This window comes from Podarcis liolepis, assembly GCF_965112155.1.
Source record: "Podarcis liolepis genome assembly, chromosome: 10".
Classification (NCBI taxonomy): domain Eukaryota; kingdom Metazoa; phylum Chordata; class Lepidosauria; order Squamata; family Lacertidae; genus Podarcis; species Podarcis liolepis.
In genome coordinates, this window is record NC_139562.1 from 5,185,800 (window position 1) to 5,208,699 (window position 22,900).

At 45.4% G+C, this 22,900-nt stretch overlaps 2 protein-coding genes across 8 annotated transcripts in view; both read right to left on the reverse strand.

The window, feature by feature from the left end:
* Positions 1-3,216, reverse strand: part of CALU (calumenin) — a 28,084-nt gene extending 24,868 nt beyond the window's left edge. For 2 of the 3 annotated variants that reach the window (XR_014516134.1, XM_083461557.1), the window contains exon 1: positions 3,102-3,192. The gene's annotated coding sequence lies outside the window, so the exon portion shown is untranslated. Of the gene's footprint in view, positions 1-3,101 lie in introns of all 3 variants that reach the window. The other variant, XM_083461556.1, reaches the window with a different exon arrangement.
* Positions 3,217-4,805: 1,589 nt separating this feature from the next.
* On the reverse strand, positions 4,806-21,644 carry LOC310686970 (uncharacterized protein). 5 transcript variants are annotated; one of them, XM_083461555.1, is made up of 8 exons: positions 21,389-21,644; positions 19,408-19,623; positions 18,212-18,286; positions 16,609-16,754; positions 14,204-14,341; positions 8,836-8,920; positions 8,102-8,222; positions 4,806-6,346 (listed from the first exon to the last, which is right to left on the reverse strand). In XM_083461555.1, the coding sequence occupies exons 2-8, from the start codon at positions 19,542-19,544 to the stop codon at positions 6,095-6,097; spliced, it is 954 nt and encodes a 317-aa protein (XP_083317681.1). In that variant the 5' UTR covers positions 19,545-19,623; positions 21,389-21,644; the 3' UTR covers positions 4,806-6,094. The 5 variants fall into 5 exon arrangements, with proteins under 5 accessions (XP_083317681.1, XP_083317677.1, XP_083317678.1 ...); XM_083461551.1 differs by having other exon boundaries at positions 18,212-18,289; positions 19,408-19,871; positions 21,389-21,642; XM_083461552.1 differs by having other exon boundaries at positions 18,212-18,289; positions 19,408-19,871; positions 21,360-21,642.
* Between the last annotated feature and the right edge of the window lie 1,256 nt (positions 21,645-22,900).

The window sequence follows — 22,900 nt, forward strand, 5'->3', positions numbered from 1 at the left end:
TACCACTGTATTATGATGAGCAGAGCACCAGTGTTATACCACAACACAAGCGCTTTGGAAATGTTGCTGCCTTCAGTGGCACTTCCCCTCTCACTCCCTGTTTCCCATGCCAGGGACACAGCAGGCATGAAAGTGTTTAAAATGTGTAAATTGAATTTAAGTTATTTTTAACTCAGGAGTGGAGATCCCCAAGCTCTCTCAATTATCTCGTTGCACACCAGTTCCTAGGATTCAAAGCCGGAATGGTCAATGATGAAAGATCACAGGTTGCTCACTCCAGTTCCAAAAGATCACACACACACACACACACACACACACACACACCACCACCACCTGGTGTTTCCAGAGTGGAAGTCACAGAATAAAAACAGTAAAACAACAGTACCCCAGAATCAGCATCTTTCAATGTACAGTATATGTTCTAGAAGAGCAGCCATGTTAGCTATAACTAACTAACTAACTAACTAATAAATAAATAAATAAATAAATAAAATTATTTATTATTTATTTATACTCCGTACATCTGGCTGGGTTTCCCCAGCCACTCTGGGCACCTCCCAACCGAATATTAAAAAAATATACAGCATTAAACCTTAAAAACCTCCCTAAACAGGGTTGCCTTCAGCTGTCTTCTAAAAGTCAAGTAGTTGTTTATCTCCTTGACATCTGACGGGAGGGCGTTCCACAGGGCGGGTGCCACCACTGAGAAGGCCCTCTGCCTGGTTCCCTGTAACCTCACTTCTCGCAGGGAACCGCCAGAAGGTCCTCAGAGCTGGACCTCAGCCCAATTAAAAAAAAAACCACCAACATTCGGTAGCTGTAACTTTCACATCATGCCCAAACAAAAACGTGAACTAGATGGACAATTAGCAAAAACCCAGTAAGAGAAGTTCCTATATGCTTGCTGTATACTTGCTTCAAAACAAACTGTCCTTGAATTCCAAGTTATCACTGGGTTGTTCCTTGTCTAATTCGTCAACTGTTCTGTATCTTTCGAAATACCCCAAACCATCCGGGAAGAGCTTGTACAGTGGTGCCTTGCAAGACGAAAAGAATCCGTTCTGTGATTCTCTTCGTCTAGCGGTTTTTTCGTCTTGCGAAGCAAGCCCATTGAAGGATTAGCGGATTAGCGCTATTAGCGGCTTATCTGCTGATTGGATCAGCTGATAAGCGGCTTAGAAAAAGAGGGGGGAAAGGGGGGGGAACCCGCAGGAACTCGCAAGACATTGTCGTCTTGCGAAGCAAGCCCATAGGAAATTCATTTTGCGAAGCACCTCCAAAACGGAAAATTCTTTCATCTAGCGCGTTTTCCGTCTTGCGAGGCATTCGTCTTGCGGGGCACCACTGTACCTCAATGACAGAGTACACTGAGTGCCCAGGGTCCAAGATTCAATGCCCAATTAGGGGGCATCTCAGGGAAGGAGGGCCAGGAAAGCCCCTGCCATTCATAGTGAGCAATACTGTACACAGGACTACATGAGCCAATGGTCTGTAATTATACAATGAAGGTTAAACATAAGAAAATCCAGTTTAATGGATGAGGCTAAAGTCCAGCATCCCGTTAGGGCTGTACAACAGTTAGGACTTATCCACACTTAGCTTTTGCCTGTTCTTTCCAGGTACACGACTTTTCCCTGCAAAAACACACACCCTTTTCAGTGCTCCATGAGAGCTAATGTCAGTTTGGGTTTTCTGTGAACTGCTGTTTGCTCCAATTGAGCTTTAAAGAGTGGGTTTCCTTAGGGGAAAAAACTGTGGCAAAAAGGGAGTGGGTGGGCTCAGATACAGAACTTTAAAGTGTGGACCTGTCTGGAAAGCAAAGGAAAACTAAGTGTGGGCAAGCCTGAATGCTCCTCACTTTTTAATCGCAGCAACTGGTATTCAGAGGCATACTGCCTGCAACAGTGGAAGCAGAACATAGCCACTGTGGCTAGTAAGAGTTGATATAACCTCATGGAGGATAAGGTTCCTATATGGTTCATTTATTTATATTAATTTGTTTATTTATTTATTACATGCTTCTCTCTTTGTGTCTGTATACATATGTATGTTGTAGATTTTTTTAACGCACAGGAGAAGAAAACACTCAGTGAAGTCACGATCAAACTGATCAACAGGAGGTTCAGAACCAAGAAAAGGGCACTTCATAAACCGTAAGCAACTTAATAAATTTGCTGCGCTTTAACTTAAAAAGAAAAGCCCTTTCCTTTAAAAATGGTTAGTAAAGACAGACCTGACTCGAGTAGTCTTTACTAACCATTTTGTTAGACCTATCACAATTGCGCAGCAGGATGAACCTGAGCACCAAATTAGAGGGTGGGGTGAATCCTGACTGATGGGCAAACTGACAGGTGGACAAAAGAATTGACACCTAAGGGCACCGTAGAGCAGCTTCCCCAGCCTGGCGCCCTCCAGTCGTTCTGGGCTACGACTTCCACCCGGGTGGGAAAAACGTCAAGGGAGGCCCCGCTGGCGGACTGCCCAGTTATTGCTGTTTATTAAATTTATATGCCACCCTTCATCCGAAGATCACAGCGTGGTTTGCAGAATAAATTATTATTATTATTATTATTATTATTATTATTATTATTATTATTATTAATACCCCGCCCTTCCCAGCCAAGGCCGGGCTCAGGGCGGCTAACAAGCAATAATAATAATAATTAATAATAATAATAATAATAACAACAACACAAATACAGAACAAAACGGGACACAGCAGCTGACCACCACAGAGAGAGAGAGAGACGACCATTGGATAGGAAAGCAAGACGTGGGCCCGGGTGGCCCCCGGGTCTGACCCTACTTCCGTGCCCCTGCGCTTAAACACGCAAGTCCCCAGGCCGTCGGGAGGCGATCGTAAGGGACCGAAGGAGGCACGTCTTGGCTGTCCAGACTCCTCGGCACTGGGAGCCTTTTGTTTCCCCGGAAAAAACGCTCTCGCTTTCCTAGACCATCCCCGGTCGCATTCACACGTGAATCTGAACCCGGGTCAGAAGCGGCTCCCGGGTCAGAACAGCGACACCCCCCTCCTCTGGAGGAGCACGTGCTCGTGTGAGCGCGCCTCCCCGCTTTATCCGCTCCCGAGCTGGCCCCGTTACCTTCCCCCTCCTGCCGCCGTGGCCGCCGCCGCCTCGGCTCCCTCCGCTTCTCCCCCTCACGACGACCGGAAACGGCCGCGCCAAAGGCCAACCCTCCCCGCCCCACGCCCCGCCTCCTCCTGGCCCTGCACACCAATCAGAAGCCGCCGTCCTTCCCTCGCGGCCTTACCATTGGCCTTCCCCATCCCTCCTCCCTTCCCTTAGCGGACCGAAGCTGGGCAAGGCGGAGTGGGTGGGAGGAGCCGAAGGGGAAGCGGCTGGGAGCGGATTGGCTGGAAAGCGCCACGTCCTCACGCCGCGCGCGCTCCGGCTCCGCAGGGAGACACGCGGAGCCGCCCTCTTCCGAAGCCGGCCCTCCGCGCGCGCATGCGCCGAGCGGGAAACGGGCGCGTGAGGGAGGCCGTTGGAAAAGGCGGGAAACGCGGGAGGCGCTGAGGCGAGTTGCTTTTTCCCGTCAGGAAAGGGGAAAGGGCTCCTCAAGAGGAGTTTCCCGAACGTGGGTCTGCAGTTCTGCAGTTGCCATCGTGGTAAATACAGATTTCAAGTAAAAATGGAAAGGTGAGGGTGGTGAGCTATAATAATTTAATAATAATTTAGTATTTATACCCCGCCCATCTGGGGTACTCCTGAGTGAACAACAACAATGCCATAACTATATTTTTTAAATATATATATAATTTTTATTAGTTTTTTTTAACATATCATTTTCAACAGTAATGAAACATACTTTTACAACTTACTCAATTTTTTGCCTTCCATCAATCCTGTCTGAAAATTTTCCAGTCCAATCTCTCAGTATGCATTTCTTATTTTCCCTATTACATTTCAAACTCATAACCAATATCTCTATCTTTTTCTACTTTGTAACACTTTGTATATTTCTTCTTGTAGTCCTCCTAGCGTAATTTGTTGATTACGGTTGCTCTTCAAATAATTCATATACTTCTTCCAATCTTCTGCAAATCTCTGGTCCCGCACAGTGCCATAACTCAATGGCAGTAATTTAGCAATCGCAATAATTTAGGCTCCTCTTCTAGGAAGTATCACTAAACTGAAGGGGATTTACTCCTGAGTAGACATACATAGGATTGCTCTTGCTACCTCACGTTTTTAAACAAGTGTTGGGGAACCTGCTGTGGCCCTTAAAAATTATTGTTGGGGGGGGGGAATACCTTATTACATAGTTTTCTATTACAATAATCCAATAGTAGCCTCATTATAACAATGCCAAATTATAATACAATTGCTAATCCCAATCATTCAGATGCCAAATTATATAATTCAGGTGGCCTCCCACATGCTAGAATTGATGGTTTGGTTATTTACTTTGTTTCTGTGTTCCAAAAGCTTTCTCATCTCAATTACATTTGCAATTACAATTTCGTGTTAACAACATCCATTCAAAATTGACACATTATAAATCTATAGGTGAAACATTCAAACTACCAGTATATCCTTCTTCCTCCTGTGTGTGACATTTTTTTCTGTCCGTGGTGTTCCTTCCTGCCCTTGTAAAAGCCCTTAAGAGATTATTGGACACCAACCTTTAAAATATATCTGCATTTTTAATACAACTCTGAGCTGATTTCCTTACTTCTTGCATACATTTGCAGGTCACATAGTTGTGTGGGAAAATTGTGAACATGGGTGAGAACTTTAAAGATCTCTTCCAAGAGAGTAGGAAAATATGCATCTTGGCCGAGCTATTTAAAAGCAATTTATTTTGCAAATACGGCTTCACCAAGGGATAAAGTTCCAGATGCACTTCATGATCAACATCTCAGAAGAATCCAACACTGTCTTTCTTCAAGAGGTTGCTGACGTCCCATTTGATGGAAGGGTCCACAAAATATATATGATTATAAATGATTAAAACCCAAAGAAAGCCTTGACTATCCTTCTGAAGTTACAGGTACACTTGTGTCTCCCTATTTCCACAGAGCCTGCTACAGCTGAAGCTTTTAACCATTCTTTCCAAACTTATGAAAAGAAAAAGGGAAGGCAGTACTTGTCGGTGGCCACACGGAAACACACACCCCAGACAGACTGGGAGCTTGTTTTAGCACTAGTATCATATGTTCTTGATACATAATCCCACTTAGCATTCTCACCTCAGCATTTTGCATTATATGCTGTTCCCTGTCTGCCCCATGTATTACGGAAGTCCAGTCTGAAGGGAACCCACGGCGTAGATAACTGAAACTGTCTTTGACTGTGTAGAGCAGGCATGTCCAAAGTCCGTTTTGGGGGCCTAATCCGGGGGGCCTAAAAAGTTCAACAACTTCATTCCTTAAAAAAGCTCAACAACAAAAAAGGTCGGCTCTCACACATGTTTACTTCATCAAATCTGGCCCTCTTTGGCACACCAACCTAAACTGGCTTAAAGGCGTTCCACACCACAAAGGACACTTGCGCCTGCCATGACAAAGCTGAATTTAAGAGCACCCACGAATTGCACACTTTCTCCTTGAAGATGAATGTTCTGGTCCTCAAACACTCTGCGCTTCAATCAGAAGAAAGCTGCACTCGCAGAGCCCAGACGATGCTTGATTTCGGCATCCGTGTCGGCCCTTGTGGAAATATAACTGCCCAGGTAGGAGAGGTGATCAACACTTTCCAATGTTACACCGTTGAGTTGGATTTGTGGCTCTGCAGAGGGGTTGTTTTGTGCTTGTTGGGGCAGCACTTTGGTTTTTTGGATGTTGAACAATATGCAAAGCTTTTCATAAGCTTCTGCAAAGATATTTAGGATGGTTTGGAGGTCATCCTCTTGAGTGTGCACATACGACGCTGTCATCAGCATATTGAAGCTCTATGACTCTTTGCTTTCAGCATAGAAGGTGAGTGTAACACATTGAGCACCACTGCCCTGAACAGAGGAACCAACCACAAGGCATCCCCAGTTCTCAGCCGAACTAGAGGCTAGTTAAGGAAACTGATTGCAGATGCCCTCAGTCGTGTCAATCACCACTTTGGATAGTTGTTCCTCTCCACTAGACCTTTTCAGCAAGCAACTTATTTTGATGGTGGTTGATTTCTACCAACCGGAAAGCTCGCAGCACCAGAGCAACCTGCAAACAGATGCCCTTCAGGATGTCCAATAAAGGGTAGCTGAGGTTACGGATACTGCAGAGGACATTCAGGAGGAATTTCAGCAGGGGCTGCAGGATGCTGTTGAACAAAGCAACGAGGAAGGGTTCCAGCATTTCGTCTCCCATTGTAGTTAAGAGGTCAACCACCAACACCTGAATGAAGAGAAGGGCACCGTCAGAAGCAGCTGTTTCTTGCAAAAGACATTAACTGTGCAACTGAATACCTCAAGACTGGATCCTTGACACACACGTCCTACATCACATCAAAGATGTCCCAAAGTTGTGCATCACATCAAAGATGTCCCAAAACAAGGAGTGTCAACAGATGGGTCAAGTATCACACGCCTCAGAAACAGCATGGGCATAATGAGTAAAATCATTAAAAGCCTAGAATTTGTAACAGATGAAAAGGACAAAACTTTCCTTTCTGGCCACCATAAACTAAATAAAAATTTAAACGCTTCCTTGTTCATAGGAGAGACTTGAGTCTCCAGGAGAAAGCTATTTTACAGAAAAAGCCACCTCTGAGAAGACCTGTTCATATGGCCTTCCTTGCAGTCCAAACTTGGCACAGAGATAGCAAGCCTCAAGACATCTGAGGTCATGGTGGAATTTGGGGTGAAGCTAGTCTTTCAGGCACTTCGGAGCCTTGTTCTTTAGGAGTTTTTAAATATTACTCTGGTTGTATATACTCATTTGAAACTCATTCTCAAGGCAGTAAGGAACACTACCTGGATAGTAGAAAAATGAGTTGTAAAGGAAATGAAAAATACTTTCGGACTACATAATGGCCACTTCATTATGTTTAATTACAAAGTCACTGGGCATTGCAACCAAGTCAGAGAAAATAAAGAAGCAATAAAAATACCGTATTTTTTGCTCTATAAGACGCACCAGACCACAAGACGCACCTAGTTTTTGGAGGAGGAAAACAAGAAAAAAAATATTCTGAATCTCAGAAGCCAGAACAGCAAGGGGGATCGCTGCGCAGTGAAAGCAGCAATCCCTCTTGCTGTTCTGGGTTCTGGGATAGCTGCGCAGCCTGCATTCGCTCCATAAGACGCACACACATTTCCCCTTACTTTTTAGGAGGGAAAAAGTGAGTCTTATAGAGCAAAAAATACGGTACTTTAAGGCTAGAAGCACCTCTTGCTATTTTGTGGGTGGGATTCAGTCATGGGCACACTGCACCATTAACATGGATTTGGCATTCTTGGGCAACCAAACTCCCCCACCCTGAGTTTTGCAGTATGGAAAGTGATGGGGAAATGTGCTGGAAATCATGGGATGATCAATGCCTGATGTACATTGTAATTGAAACAAATTATCCATGAGCGGCTGACATCTAACCTCCTGGCAAACATTATTCAAACAAATCAGGATTATTTGATCAACCAAAAAGTTACTCTGACCTTAGTCTTATGTTGGGATGGGGAATAAAATGAAAATGCCAGAAGACAGTAGGGATGATGGGAAAGATCTGGGGGGAGAGACCCCTGTCCTCTTTGTGTGCAGCAGAATGAGAAGCTGCAGTGGTGGAAGGAGAATGTCCTTGGCTCCTGGATACATCCAAATTTAGTATTCTGTTACATAACAATCTATGCTTAAAACAGAGGTGTTTTTTAAACCAGAGGTGGGCAACATAATCTCATGTGGCAGCAAGAAGGGGAGAGAACTGGAGAGGAAAGTAGGGGGGGCAGTAAGGGTGTCCCACCCGCCTACGGCTCTGACCTCACCTAGTGTGCAGCTGCCAAGAAATCACCCCTGAGGAAATGCAGCCTTTGAAAGCAGAAGAAAGGTCCACATTTCTAAGCAGTCAAAAACATACACCTAGCCCCCCTTTTTCGGCAAGGAAATGCCCATTTCTGAATTAAGAGCCAATGCAGAGTTGAGGTAGAGTCCTCTCACCTGGAATATGGATTTGTTGAGAAAATGGACCAACTCTACTGTGAAAATGATGGGTACATTAACGAGGATCTTCAGGACACCAAATAATTCTCTCAAGCCTTGCTGAATCGTCTTCTCAGTACTGTCCAAAATTGTGAGGCGAAGGAAGAGGGAGAGGGGGGAAAAAGAGAGAGAGAGAGAGAGAGCTTCAAAGCCTGGCAAGAAAGAACATAGGCCTTGCTGGGATTTCCTTCCTTTCTGAGCCATTATACACCATCCTAGAGGCAATAGGCTATGGCTGTGTCCAGGGTTGTTATTTAAGGGGCATAACTCAGTGGCACAGCACCCTGTTTTGCATGCCAAAAATCTTAGGTTCAGTCTACAGGTAGGGCTGGGATGGACTCTTGCCTGAAACCAGTGCTTTTTTTTCTTTAAAAAAACGTTTAGGGGTACTCTCGACTCAAGAAAATCACCATTTTATAGTTCAAATCGGGGGAAATAAGAACAGTAAATGGACAAAAGTACAAAGATTCACAAAATGTTTAGGGGTATGTGTACCCCTGTGTCCCCCCAGGAAAAAAAGCACTGATTGAAACCCTGGAAAGTCGCTGCATCAGTGTAGGCAATACTGAGATAGCTGGACCAGTGGACATAAGGACATCTCTAATGAAACAGACCAAAGGCCCATCTAGTTCCAGCATCCTGTTCTCACGCTGGGGGCATCTTCCTTCCTCAGTTTTACATATGCTAGTTACCTTTCAGCCACCTTCAGCATGTAGACTGTATCCTGATCTCTTCTAGGCTGGAAATAATGTCGATCTTCATTGTCTGTACATGTGGCTGAAATGTCAAAAAATTAAAAGGATGCACTTGAGCATTAAAAACATTCCATCTGGAAAGAGGACACAGGGTACAGTGCCTTGCATTCAGGTTCATACTCAGGCCCAGCAATTGCTATTAACATAGCAGAGGTTGCCCTCTTGTGGCAAAAGAGAGACAGGTAACAAGAAGTACATCACAGCAACTTCACTGAAAAGCAGATGTGGAAAAGACAGCGGCCGTTCTCCACTTGCTATCCTGATCCACAGAATGCATCTGTTTGCATAAGGTTACTAACAGGCGTGTTCTATTATTACGACAGGCTACAAGTAACAGCTAAGCTAAACTAGCAGCGGAAACAACTCCCTTGCAGTAGGAAGGTTGACATTTCAGCACACAATAAAAAACACAAGGGTAACTAACCGATATGTATGTGAGTTCCCACCTCCAAGGTTTTTTGTGGGCCCTCAAGGCCTCCTCAAATTGAAACTTTTTTTGTATTGTGCCTCTAGGTCCCTTCACTGCAACACTATGATGCCAAAAGGTGGGGGGGGCAAGGTCTGCCCAAAGTTGACCGCCAAGAGCCCCCCAAATTTGTCAATTTTTATATAACAATATTTATATTCTCAAAATCCATATTTTACTGCCCACTCCCATGTTCTTGCACTTCAACTATACCCCCTTTAAAAAGTGGCACAAGGAAAGTTGACCATAAGTCAGTGCAGCCCCCTTGCCTGGAAAAGAGTCATCCTGCTTTAGAGGCTAGTTGTACCTTTTCTGGCTTAGAATTGTCTCTGATTTTTATTGCAAGTGCTGCTTGTTTAATTTTTAGGATCCACTGGCTTTTCATCTGCTGCTTGTCCCTTCCTTCCCTCCCTCCCTCCCTTCCTCTCTCCCCCCCACACAGTTTGATTGTTTTTGCTGTATTTTTATTATTGATTTATTTCATAAAATTTATATACCACTTGATTATAAAAAAACTCAAAGCAGTTTGCAAAAAGGATATATATTTTATAGAATAATTAAAACAACTATTTAAAACAATAAAGTCAACAATAAACCAAAAACAGCAATAAGCTACAAACACATCAGCGTTCTAGGCATCTGGGTAGGCCTGTCTATAAACAAAAATGTTTTTAGCAGGCGCTGAAAAGAGCACAGTGAAGTCGCCTGCCTGATGTCAATACGTGGCAAGTTCCAAAGATCAAGTTCTTACAAATGTGGAACAGGTCTTATGTGGCACCTACATTATTTTTGTTAGCTGCCTTGAACTTACGGAGTGTTTAGTCCCAGGCTTAACCTGCTTAACATCCTTTTAGACTCCTTTATTCCCCTGTGTTTTTGTTAGAAGCTGCCCAGAATGGCTGGGGCAACCCACCCAGATGGTCTGGGTATAAGTAAGAAATAAATAAATCATCATCATAAAAGGCACCTGGGCTTTGGGCTCTTTGGGTGGAAAAATAGTTGAAGAGGAGCTGCAAACCCTTCACACACAGGTTCAGATCGGAGCATTTTCTGTTCTCCCATGACGAGCTTACATTTTGCTCTCTGGCTTCCAGCATTTCCAATACACATGTCACATTTTCTGCATGCAGTTATCAGCAGGAATCATTTCAAAGTGTTCCCATTACATCAGAAGAAGCCCCGAGGGAACCCACACGATTGTGATGCAATTTCAAACAACACCTTGCTTTCCTCTTCCTGAAAACCCACTCTTGCTGCCAGGGATGTCCCTCTGCAAGCCAGGGCAGAAACCAGCACAGCATTTGGCTTCCTGTGAAACTGTGCAGTTCAGCCTGACACAGTTGAAAACACAACAGGAAAGGGTGTGGTGTGAATAGGGCTGGCCCTACCATCAGAGAGTGAAGCAGCCGCTTCAGACGACGAGGGAAACAAGGCGGTCTGAGCCAAGTGTGCTACATGGGTTGCTCTGGGCTTCTCAAGGGCCCTCCTGACATCCCCTGTACTGTGCATTCAAGAATATTTCTGCTCACGATGGTATGGGCGGTGGTTATTTGCAGCCCCATCATCAATACTGTTTGCACCTGCAAAGGTTTGGGGCAAGCACGGTGCTTCATTCCCAAGCAGCACATGGCCTGCAGCTGAAATCCTGCAACTTTTTGTACAGCAAATGTTCTGCCATGTTTGTCCTCCTTTTGTCTTGCTGTGGTGCAAGGGTGACCCTCCAGATAGCATAACATTGGAGAAGCATCGCTGAGCAACTAACAAAACAGAATGACGTCTGGAATCCGAGACCAGGGAGAAGAGTCGGTGGAAGAAGACTGGAAAAAGTTTAAAGACTATTTACAGAAATATTGCAAAACTAATGAATGTTAGAAAAATGTTGGAATGAAGCTATATGGCTTTAGTAGAAATGTTATAAGGAACTAAGTATAAATAGATTAATAGAGTATTAAAGGAAAAAATAAGGTTAGAATGTGTTTAGATAATTATAGGATAGAAAACAGAGGAAGATGGAAAGGAATTGCTGAAACAATTAACAGAAGTGGAATACAAAAAGGGAGGAGGTCGTGGAAATAAGTGAATGAAAGATAAGATATTGAAATTGTTTGATGTTGTTTGATGTGTTTTTTGTTTTGTTAGTTTAATGTGTTAGTGCTATGTAGTGTTTTTGTATTGTATTGTTCTTTTTTTTGTAGTGTTTAAATTGTTGGAAAAGCAATAAATATTAATTTTTTAAAAAAACCAAAATGACGTCTGGACGGTCCAGTATAAATCCGCTCTAAATGCACTTTTTTTTACATCAGTGATGTGTTGCAGAATACACCTGGGGCGGGGAGCACAATTCTTGGAGAAACCCTGAGCTAGCCTCCTGCTTTCAGTTCTGATGCAATGAAGATGCCCCATAGCTAGTGCATAGCTGTCAACATTTCCCTTTTTTCAAGGGAAATTCCCTTCTTCCGAATAGGATTCCTCGCAAGAAAAGGGACAAGTGGACAGCTATGAGCTAGTGCTAAAGGAAGAATCAAGTGCCAATCCAGTCGGCTTTTGAAGATGGAATGGTGGCCCCTCACCTCTGGCAGCAAAATATCTCCTGGGCCAGTTGTGGGTGCAAGAAAGCAGAGGAGACCAGGCAGAGCTCCTGGCAATAAGATAGCCTAGTATAACACCGAATAGTTGCAGGAATCATGGAAGCGTTCCAAGTCTGCTTAAGAGTAGGTGATTTAGTGGTTATAGTGTCAGACTAGGACCTGGGAGACCAGGGTTTAAATCCCCACTCAGCCACAAAGCTCCCTGGGTGACGTTGGGCCTAGCCTACCTCATGGGGTTGTTGTGAGGATGAAAGAGAACTATGTAAGCCGCCTTGACCTCCTTAGAGGAAAGGTGGGATATAGGTGACATGAAATAATAAAAATAAAGTCTTTTGCCATTCATATCCTCCAGGCCTTGCTTGCATCTTCCTCCTCTCAACCAGTGAAGAGGAGGGGGGAGTTTCACAGGCAGAAAAACATGCAAAATGCGGCCAGCACCTGCACAAAGGACTGCAGACCTTGGATCTTCCAGGCCCTAAAGGAGGAGGCACAGAGCCTAGCCCTTCCCCGGCTCCAGATATGGCAAGGATCCACAAGTCTCTGGCAGACAAGCAGGCTCTCAAGCAAAAAGACCCTCAGAAACCCAGGGCGTTGTGTACATGCTAAAAAAAGAAGGGGGGCACAAAGGGTTGCCAGCTCTTTCACTTCCTCTTCACGGTCCAGTTCAGAGGCCTGGGGCCCACTTCCTTCCGTTCTCACGCACTGCCAGAAAGTTCCACTTCCCAGGGCCGAAGCAGTTCCCTTTGCCACTCGGGGAGGAAGAGGTCACATTCTGATTCACACAGCCTGGCAGCCTTCCAAGTTGTGAGACCTATTTTTATCACTTATTAGAACCCTCGAGGTTTATCCCCCGGCACCAGGTGCAAAATGTAGGCTCTCAGGGGGTGGGGCCAATGGCCTAGTCCACTCCCCCTCACACACACACACCCGTGAGCCATTCACTGGGATATGCAAGTCAAAATCTATGTTACTACAGCAGCCTTCCCCAATCTGGTGCCCTCCAGATGTTTTGGACTACAACTGGTGGGAGTTGTAGTCCAAAGTTTCTGGAGGGTGCCAGGTTGGCGAAGGCTACACTATAGATCAGGGACCCTGGCACAGTCACAATTAATAATCGTTATTTGATGGGTGGAGAGCATTGAAGCTGAAAGATAAGAAATAAGCACATGGCAAATAATTTATTTTGCCTGTATTTTCCTTGCTATCCTTAAACTACCGGGAGTCAGATACCACCTTCAATCTCCTACAGAACAGTCAGAAGAAGAAGAGGAGTTTGGATTTGATATCCCGCTTTATCACTACCCAAAGGAGTCTCAAAGCGGCTAACATTCTCCTTTCCCTTCCTCCCCCACAACAAACACTCTGTGAGGTGAGTGGGACTGAGAGACTTCAAAGAAGTGTGACTGGCCCAAGGTCACCCAGCAGCTGCATGTGGAGGAGTGGGGAAGCGAACCCGATCCACCAGATTACGAGACTACCGCTCTTAACCACTACACCACACTGGCTCTCAGTTTAACAGGAAATCCCATTCTACCTTCTGGGCACAATCCTTGGGGATCAAAGCAAAGAGTCAACTCTCTCCCTTCCCACCACTGCAGCACTGCAATGAATGAAAATTAATTACTCTTGATCTCCAAGGATCCATCTCTGAAGATCAAGGTTGCTTCCAGACAACTTGTTTATTCAGCATATGATTTGTTTGCAGGGAATAATAGAATACAACATTTAACCAGGGCTCATTCTGCTGTGTCTGCAGGGAGGGCAGACAACATTGCGTCAAGCAACGGTCTTCCCGCACTTTCCAGTGCATAAGAAAATCAGAAGAGCTTGCTGGATCAGACCAGCGGCCCGCCTGCTCCAACCTCCTGTTCTCTCATCGGCCAACCAGATGCCTTTGGGAAATCCACAAGCAGGATTCAATCACAAGAGTCCTTTGGCATGTGCCAGAAGAAGGGTCCAGGCTTTGGCCTATTGCAAAAAATGCACAAGTTGCTTTGCTTAATGTCAAGTGAATATTTCATTTACTGAAGTCTGTGCTTTGTCCTGCCCTGAACCTGTTACGCCATTCTGGCGGGGACCCGTTTCATCTCTTGCGCAGCATCGATCAGAGGGTTACGCCCTTAATAAACATGATTCTCATGCTTCCCTAGGAAGGAAGAGTCAGCCGCCCAAAGGAAGCCCTTGCACCCTGAATTAACTCCGGCTTGAGTGGCTATTCCCGGCTAATATCAGTCGCAACGCCTTGAGTTACCTTCTGTCTGGGTGCCTTTGCTGAGGGACTTCATCCCCTCTTGAGTTCTGGGTCTAAGCCAACCATCCGAGCTGCTCCACTCAAATCTCTCTTCCGTCTGGGGTGCCACCGACTTGGCCACCACAGGTGGGGGGTCTCCTGTGGAACAAGGACAGATTCAGGCTACGGCGCAAGAGGCGATTCAGCTACCATAACCTTGAGGCCGCAGACACGGGCTATTTTGTATATTGAGGGCGTAAGAAACGGCACGAGGAAGGGAATGCCTCACCTGGCAGCCCAGCAAGGAAACTGGAACTGCCTTCGTGGATTGGGCCAAAGTGAATTAACAGTAATAAGCCGGGTGCCTTTCAGAAGTCAAGAACACAGGCATGGAGGTGGTGGTCTCAATTATCTCCTTACAAAGATTAGAGGTCACAATGGGCAGGTGATGTTTTTGTGTGACAAACGGTATCCTCAAAATGAGTTCAGAAGCTGAGGGCTCTGACAGCAAATGCTTGATAGCATCAGTTCCTTATAATCTTCATTTCCCTGCTGATTCATTAATTCATTCATTCAGTGCTAGACCCACTCTCCCAATGCAACCAGACAAATCCCCAAGCCGCAGAGATGCAAGGATTGCAGCTCCTGCTCTCTTACAACCTGAACTTCCATTCTCCAGAGAGGCAACAGGAAGAGAGACGTTTGGGGGGGAAAGAGAAAGTGACTACAAGACTCTGCAGGTGTATTCTGCCATGCGGTGCCTTTGCATGTGATTTTGCCAGCTTTTGCATGTGCAAAATAGCATGACTCAGATGCCACCCACATCCTCAGGCTCGGCATTAGTTCCCAAGGCACATTACGGACTGTGGTTGCTTCCAGTTGGCATGTTTATCAAGTGTTTCATCTTAATTTGCCTACACAAAGTTTGTGGAGGCTATGTTCACTGTATACTGAGCATTCATTCCAACTGATGTCATGAAAAGCATCAATTATCTCACACTTACCACTGCATTTCCCCATCTCCAAAGTCCTTACCACAAAAAAGTCTGATTTTTTTTTTTAATGCTTTTGGGTACCAAGTTTGCTGTGCAAGACCAACGAAGTCTCCTGATCAAATTTGCAGATGACACCAAACTGGGAGGGGTGGCTAACACCCCAGGGGACAGGATCACACTTCAAAACGACCTTGACAGATTAGAGAACTGGGCCAAAACAAACAAGATGAAGTTTAACAGGGAGAAATGTAAAGTATTGCACTTGGGCAAAAAAAATGAGAGGCACAAATACAAGATGGGGGACACCTGGCTTGAGAGCAGTACATGTGAAAAGGATCTAGGAGTCTTGGTTGACCACAAACTTGACATGAGCCAACAGTGTGACGCGGCAGCTAAAAAAGCCAATGCAATTCTGGGCTGCATCAATAGGAGTATAGCATCTAGATCAAGGGAAGTAATAGTGCCACTGTATTCTGCTCTGGTCAGACCTCACCTGGAGTACTGTGTCCAGTTCTGGGCACCACAGTTCAAGAAGGACACTGACAAACTGGAACGTGTCCAGAGGAGGGCAACCAAAATGGTCAAAGGCCTGGAAACGATGCCTTATGAGGAACGGCTAAGGGAGCTGGGCATGTTTAGCCTGGAGAAGAGGAGGTTAAGGGGTGATATGATAGCCATGTTCAAATATATAAAAGGATGTCACATAGAGGAGGAAGAAAGGTTGTTTTCTGCTGCTCCAGAGAAGCGGACACGGAGCAATGGATCCAAACTACAAGAAAGAAGATTCCACCTAAACATTAGGAAGAACGTCCTGACAGTAAGAGCTGTTCGACAGTGGAATTTGCTGCCAAGGAGTGTGGTGGAGTCTCCTTCTTTGGAGGTTTTTAAGCAGAGCCTTGACAACCATATGTCAGGAGTGCTCTGATGGTGTTTCCTGCTTGGCAGGGGGTTGGACTCGATGGCCCTTGTGGTCTATTCCAACTCTATGATTCTATGATTCTATGAAGTCATTTTAATTCCCCAATCTGAATTCACCAATATATACCACTGAATTCCACCTGCAAAATAGTACCAGTGAAGGAACAGGTTCTATTCCTGTTCCTTCACCAGTGGTCTTACTGTGCAACACTAAGCTGATCTACTCAAAGAGAAGTCCCAAAGATCTTAGTAGAACTTACAGCTTAGTCAGGGCAAGTTTACTACCTGGAAACTGTGAGTTCTGTAAGGGGAGCAAGGGGTCTGAATTCAGGGTAACCCAGTGAATACCAGTTACTGGAAACCACAGTAGAGGAGACTGCATGCCTGTGGAGATAACTTTGAATGCCATCAAATTTCTGTGACCTTAATCCCTCCTGCTCACCTGCCTCAACCACATCCTTTCAAAGCTTCTGCTTTGGGACTGTTGCCCGTCCCCCTTTTTTTAGGATTTACCTATCAAAACTTCATTGAAGCCATCAAATGCAAGATCCCTTTGGCCCTCCTTTCTCCCAGCTAATTTTTGTACAGGTTCGTCCACACTGACGTTAGCAGGGTTGTTCACCATGGTGGAGTCGCATCGACCAGGATTTGTCCATGTGCTGATAAGATTAGAAACAGAAAACCAGAAAGCATCATGCCACATTCAGTAAGTTAAACTTCAGGGGGACGCAGGTGGCACTGTGGTCTAAACCACTGAGCCTCTTGGGCTTGCTGATCGGAAGGTTGGCAGTTCAAATCCCCGCGATGGGGTGAGCTCCTGTTGCTCTGTCCCAGCTACTGCCAACCTCGAAAGCACACCAGTGCAAATAGATAAATAGGTATCGCTGTGGCGGGAAGGTTAATGGCTCCCTCAGCCTGAAAGTGAGATGAGTGCCGCAACCCCATCGTTGCCTTTGACTGGACTTAACTGTCCAGGGGTCCTTTACCTTTTTTACCTAAGTTAAACTTCCCCATCACTAAAATTCAAACATGAAGGGGTTCCAATAGTCACAAGAGAACCACCTCCACAATCCTTTGCATCATTTCCACCGTGGTCCTACATCTTTTTAACCCATTTAGTTTCACAATCCCCTTATGTCATCTCTGAGAAACAATCACATACTGCCCAAGCTTTCACAAAGTCACTATATGATAATAAATAATAATAATAATGTATTATTTATACCCCGTACATCTTGTTCCAACAATGTGCATGAGGACTGCAAATTAGTTTTCATAAGAAGAAGAAAGCAGGTGCATAAAACTGTAATAAATGACCAGTCCTAACAAAAGAAGATAAACACTGCCCTCCTGGATCAGAACAAAATGGCATTCCTCTTCTCACAGTGGCCAAACAGATGTCCATAGGAAACTTCCTGCAAGCAGGATTCGAACACAAGAGCCCTCTCCCCTCCTGTGACCTCAAGCAATGGGTATTCAGACTCGATTGCTTCCAACTGGATACACGGGAAGCCCTCTCCTCCTCTATGAATTTGCCTCGTTTAAAGACAACCAAGTTGGTGGCCATCACTGCCTCCTTTATATTATATATATATATTATTGAATTTCCTGTTTTACAATTTAAAATACTCATTTAAAAACTTGTTTACGCTGCTGAATTTATCTTAACGCTGCCAGCGTTTTCAGCTGTTTACAGTTATTTCCCATATATTCAATAAACGTTTTCCAACCATTAAATTATTCTTCTTGTTCTCTTATTCTGTGTGTTAAGTCTGCGAGTTGTACATATTCTGTCAACTTAAGTTGCCATTCTTTGGTTGGGACCTCGCTCATTTTCCATTTTGGGGCTAACAAAATACCGGCTGCAGTAGTAGCATACATAAATAACCTGTATTGAGACCTGGGAATTTTCATCTGGATTATCCCCAACAGAAAGGACTCTTTTTTGGGGGAGAGAAGTACTTTTAAACATTTTTTCCCCATTTAAAAGGGTAAAAGAGTATTGGGAAATGATCCATAATTGGCCATCCCTGCCTCTTGTGGGAGGGAGTTCCATAGGAGCGTTTGCCTTTACCGAAATGAACAAAACACAGCGCTTCGTTGCGCTTGAGCCTACCCATTCTGTTGCAAGAGGCCTTCTCCATTCCCCAGGCTGGTTCCTCTCCACCGTGGCTGCTGCTCATCTTCCTGGCTGCCAACAGAAGTTTGGCAACGTAACTCTTTAGGTAAAGAACGAGGAGGAAGAACCTGCCTGCATTTTCTTATGGAACGCTTAGCTTAAATATGCAGCATGGATGAGCCCCGGGCCGTCTTTCCCCAGGGGTGCAAGGGGTGCGGGGCACCCGGGCACCAAATTCTGGGGGGCGTCAGCCGCTGAAGCCACCTAAGTTCTTAACCCATTCAAAGCATAATTAGCAAGCTTTGTGTATTGGCTTTTACATTAGTTGAACTTTTAAAGGCCACTTGTAATAACATGAAAAAGGTTTAAAAATAGATAGTTAAGAGTGTAAGATTTTGTGGACGTGTATCAATAAGTATCAATAAGTATAAAATAATGGAGCCAGGAGGGGGAGTTGGAAATAATAAATAATTTTGATCAAGCTAGAAAAACTATATATATATATATATATATATATATATATATATATATATATATACACACACACACACACACACCCAGGTATTACCGAAATGTATACCTACTGTTTCACTAAAGGACTTTTGACTTTGTGCACTCATTTACCTAAGATGCACTGCGCCAGCGGCCGCGCTTGTCAGATTCAACAATGGTGCTTGTCATCTCAATGGCGCCGTGCACATGAAATTAACTCTTACATCAAAATATTATGTTACGTATTGTATTGAGCTGCTATGCGGTAGCAGGGTGAGTGGCACCTTTGACACGACCAATGTTTCTCCTAAGTAGGTGCCTAAACAATACTTATACGTTTAAGTGTGGTGGTATTGTAGACTTAAGTATAAGTGTATTGTAACTGGAAATGCAAATAAAAAGTTTGTTTCTTTTTCCTCCTTTCATAAACAAGAGATAAGGCGTAAGCGTGGTGTCTGACATAAGCATAATAAAAGTTAATTTGGGGGCTAAACTAAAATTGGCGCTGGGGGGATGTTTGCACCCCGGCGGCGCATATGCTAAAGACAGACCTGGATGAGCCATTACGATTTATTTTGTAAAATCACCTTGCACTTGAACTCCTGTACACAAACACATGCACGCATCTTGAGGGCAGCAGGTTGGCCAAGGCCGATCTAGACCCACAACTATCAGACACATGAGTGCACATAGAGACCTACCTCCGATCAAGAGCAGGTGCTGGGTTTTCCGCTATGGGGTCAACTCCACTCCCCCACATCCTTTGCTCCTCATCCGACGCATGCGCAGCCGCCGCACTGAATTCCGAATGCCTCTTCCTGCTCGCCTCTCCCCCCATCGCTCTCCTCTTCCGCAGCTGCCTTGTCTATCAGCTCCTTTATTTTAAGGCCTCCTTTTCGTCATCGGAAAAAAACGGTCTGGAGAAAAGGGGAGAGGGAAGGAGGAGGCAGATTCCTGGCTGACCGAGGGGTCAGCCAATCACGCTCAGGCCTTTCGGCTGGAAACCAGAAGGAAAGACACAAGTCCCCAGAATTCAGGACAGGGGAGAAGGTGGTCCGTGTGTCCTGCAAGCGGCAAGCGGCTTTCCAAAACAGGTGGCTTCATTGCTAGGAAACCAGGCAGGTCTGCTATCCCCCGTTGAGCTCAGCAACAGCCTCTGTTGGTGCTTATGCAGAAGCAAGACACAAACGATAGAAATAAGGAGTTATGTTTTATCGTGTTTTTTATATTCTGTTGGGAGCCGCCCAGAGTGTCTGGGGAATCCCAGCCAGATGGGCGGGGTATAAATAAATTATTATTAATTATCATTATTATTATTATCATCATCATCTAGTCCAAGCCCCAGCAATGCAGGAATCCTGCTACAGCCATCCCTGGGTGGGTTCGAACCACCAACTTTCTGATTAACAGCCAGGCTCACTGACCCATTGCACCACAGGAACTTTGAACTGGACAGGAGGTGCCACAAACCGAACCAGGGACCTTCTGCATGCGAAGCAGGTGTCCTGCTGCCACCAAACTGCAGCCCCTCCCTAACAGAAGAACAGGAAGCTGCGAGTGAGATCGTTGGCCCATTAGCTCAGCCCTGGGCTGGCAGCATCTCTGAAGTATTATTGCAGGCAGGGATCTCTCCCAGCCCTACCAAGAGATGCCAGGGGTCACATGCAAAGCAGATGCTCTGCCACTGAGTTTTTGTTTAACATAGCTTTGAAATGCAAAATGATGAGAATGCCGCCTCCTGATCCTCTGCTTTAGGATCCCAGCCATTTAAAAAAAGGGGGGGGGAATCCCCTCTCTGCAAAAAAATGTGAGTCTGGGTGCAGCAAAAGTCAATCCGATTGCACCCCAAGCAGCATATTCCCATATAAATATATATATACACACACACACATATATATGCATATATATACACACACATATACATATACAAAAACACACACACACATATACACACACACACAGTGGTACCTCGGGTTAAGTACTTAATTCGTTCCGGAGGTCTGTTCTTAACCTGAAACTGTTCTTAACCTGAAGCACCACTTTAGCTAACGGGGCCTCCCGCTGCCGCTGCGCCACCGGAGCACAATTTCTGTTCTCATCCTGAAGCAAAGTTCTTAACCTGAAGCACTATTTCTGGGTTAGCGGTGTGTGTAACCTGAAGCGTACGTAACCCGAGGTACCACTGTATAAATACACACATACATATAGCGTTTCCATGGTTCATTTTACATCTCATAAACCCCTGCATATTTTACCCAAACTATCCCATTCAGTATTCCTTGACTGCATCCATCAAAACCTAAACAAAAAAAAATCCTTCCAGCTTTGAAAGCTCATACCAAGAACTAACTTAGTTGGTCTTTAAGGTGCTACTGGAAGGAATTTTTTTATTTTGACTATTGGCAGACCAACACGGCTACCTATCTGTAACTGGATCCATCAAAACCTGTTTCCCCTGTTGAATTTACCTTAATGCTGCCAGCCTTTTCAGCTGTATACAATTATTTCCCATACAGTATATTCAACAAACATACAGGGCTCATTGGCATGCAGACCCCGTCTAATTAATAATAAGAATACTAATTTATTTATACCCGGCCCATCTGGCTGGGTTTCCACCCCCAGCCAATTCCCAACACGCCATAAAGCTCACCTGAACCAGTGCCTCTCCGTCTAGCCTACCTCGCAGGGTTGTTGTGAGTGCAAAGGAAGGAACCATGCACACTCCGCCCCGAGGTCCTTCTTTGTGGGACGGGGAGCATGAAACGGCAAAGGCAGCAATTACAGCAGCAATAACCTCTTCCCCGGCGCGCAGTTCAGGTGGGCTTCGCTCCCTCCAGGACCCCCGAATGCAGCCCCGCTCAGCAAGCGGCACCTCTAGCCTTTCGTCTCTCTGTGGGCGCCGCCGAGCTGCGCGCGCAGAAAGGCCGGAAACCGGGACCTCTCCGTCTTTGTCTCGTTGATTGGCAGGCCTTGCGCCCGCCCACGCCGCTCTGGAAATCCACCCGCCATTGGAGGCTCAGTCCGCACGCGCGGCTCCGCGGCCACCAATCGCGGAGGAGGAAGGGGGCGGGGGAACAAGGGGGAGGCGGAGCCGAGGGAGGGAGGGAGGGAGGGAGGCAAAGGGCGTGGCTATGCCCTTAAAGGGGCCGGCGTCCATTCTCGCTTTCAGGTTTTAGAAGCAGGAATAAAGGTTTGGGGTGGGAAGTTAAAAAAGGCTTTAACAAAAAAACAAGGAGAGGGGTCCACTTTCTCTCTATGGCGATGCGCTGTCTGGAATAAGTCAGGGGGTTGCTGCCTTTTCTGTTCTGCACAACAGGCAGAAATCCAACTGGTGATGCTCCTCCCAGCATAGAAAAATATGACACCGTACATATGACCTGTATATGTTGCACATACTGGACTTTAGTTACAGATAGGTAGCCGTGTTGGTCTGCCATAGTCAAAATAAAAAATAAAAAAATTCCTTCCAGTAGCACCTTAAAGACCAACTAAGTTAGTTCTTGGTATGAGCTTTCGTGTGCATGCACACTTCTTCAGATACACACTGTATCTGAAGAACACACTGTATCTGAAGAAGTGTGCATGCACACGAAAGCTCATACCAAGAACTAACTTAGTTGGTCTTTAAGGTACTACTGGAAGGAATTTTTTTATTTATACTGGACTTTGTTGTTGTTGTTTAGTCGTTTAGTCATGTCCGACTCTTCGTGACCCCCTGGACCCAAGCACGCCAGGCACCCCTGTCTTCCACTGCCTCCCGCAGTTTGGTCAAACTCATGCTGGTCTCTTCGAGAACACTGTGCAACCATCTCGTCCTCTGTCGTCCCCTTCTCCTTGTGCCCTCCATCTTTCCCAACATCAGGGTCTTTTCCAGGGAGTCTTCTCTTCTCATGAGGTGGCCAAAGTCTTGGAGCCTCAGCTTCAGGATCTGTCCTTCCAGGGAGCACTCAGGGCTGATTTCCTTCAGAATGGAGAGGTTTGATCTTCTTGCAGTCCATGGGACTCTCAAGAGTCTCCTCCAGCACCAGAATTCAAAAGCATCCATTCTTTGGTGTTCAGCCTTCTTTATGGTCCAGCTCTCACTTCCATACATCACTACTGGGAAAACCAGAGCTTGAACTATGCGGTAACATTAAAAGGGAACAGATCTGTCATTTACAGCTTTCTTTTCCAGGGGAAAATCTTGCCTAT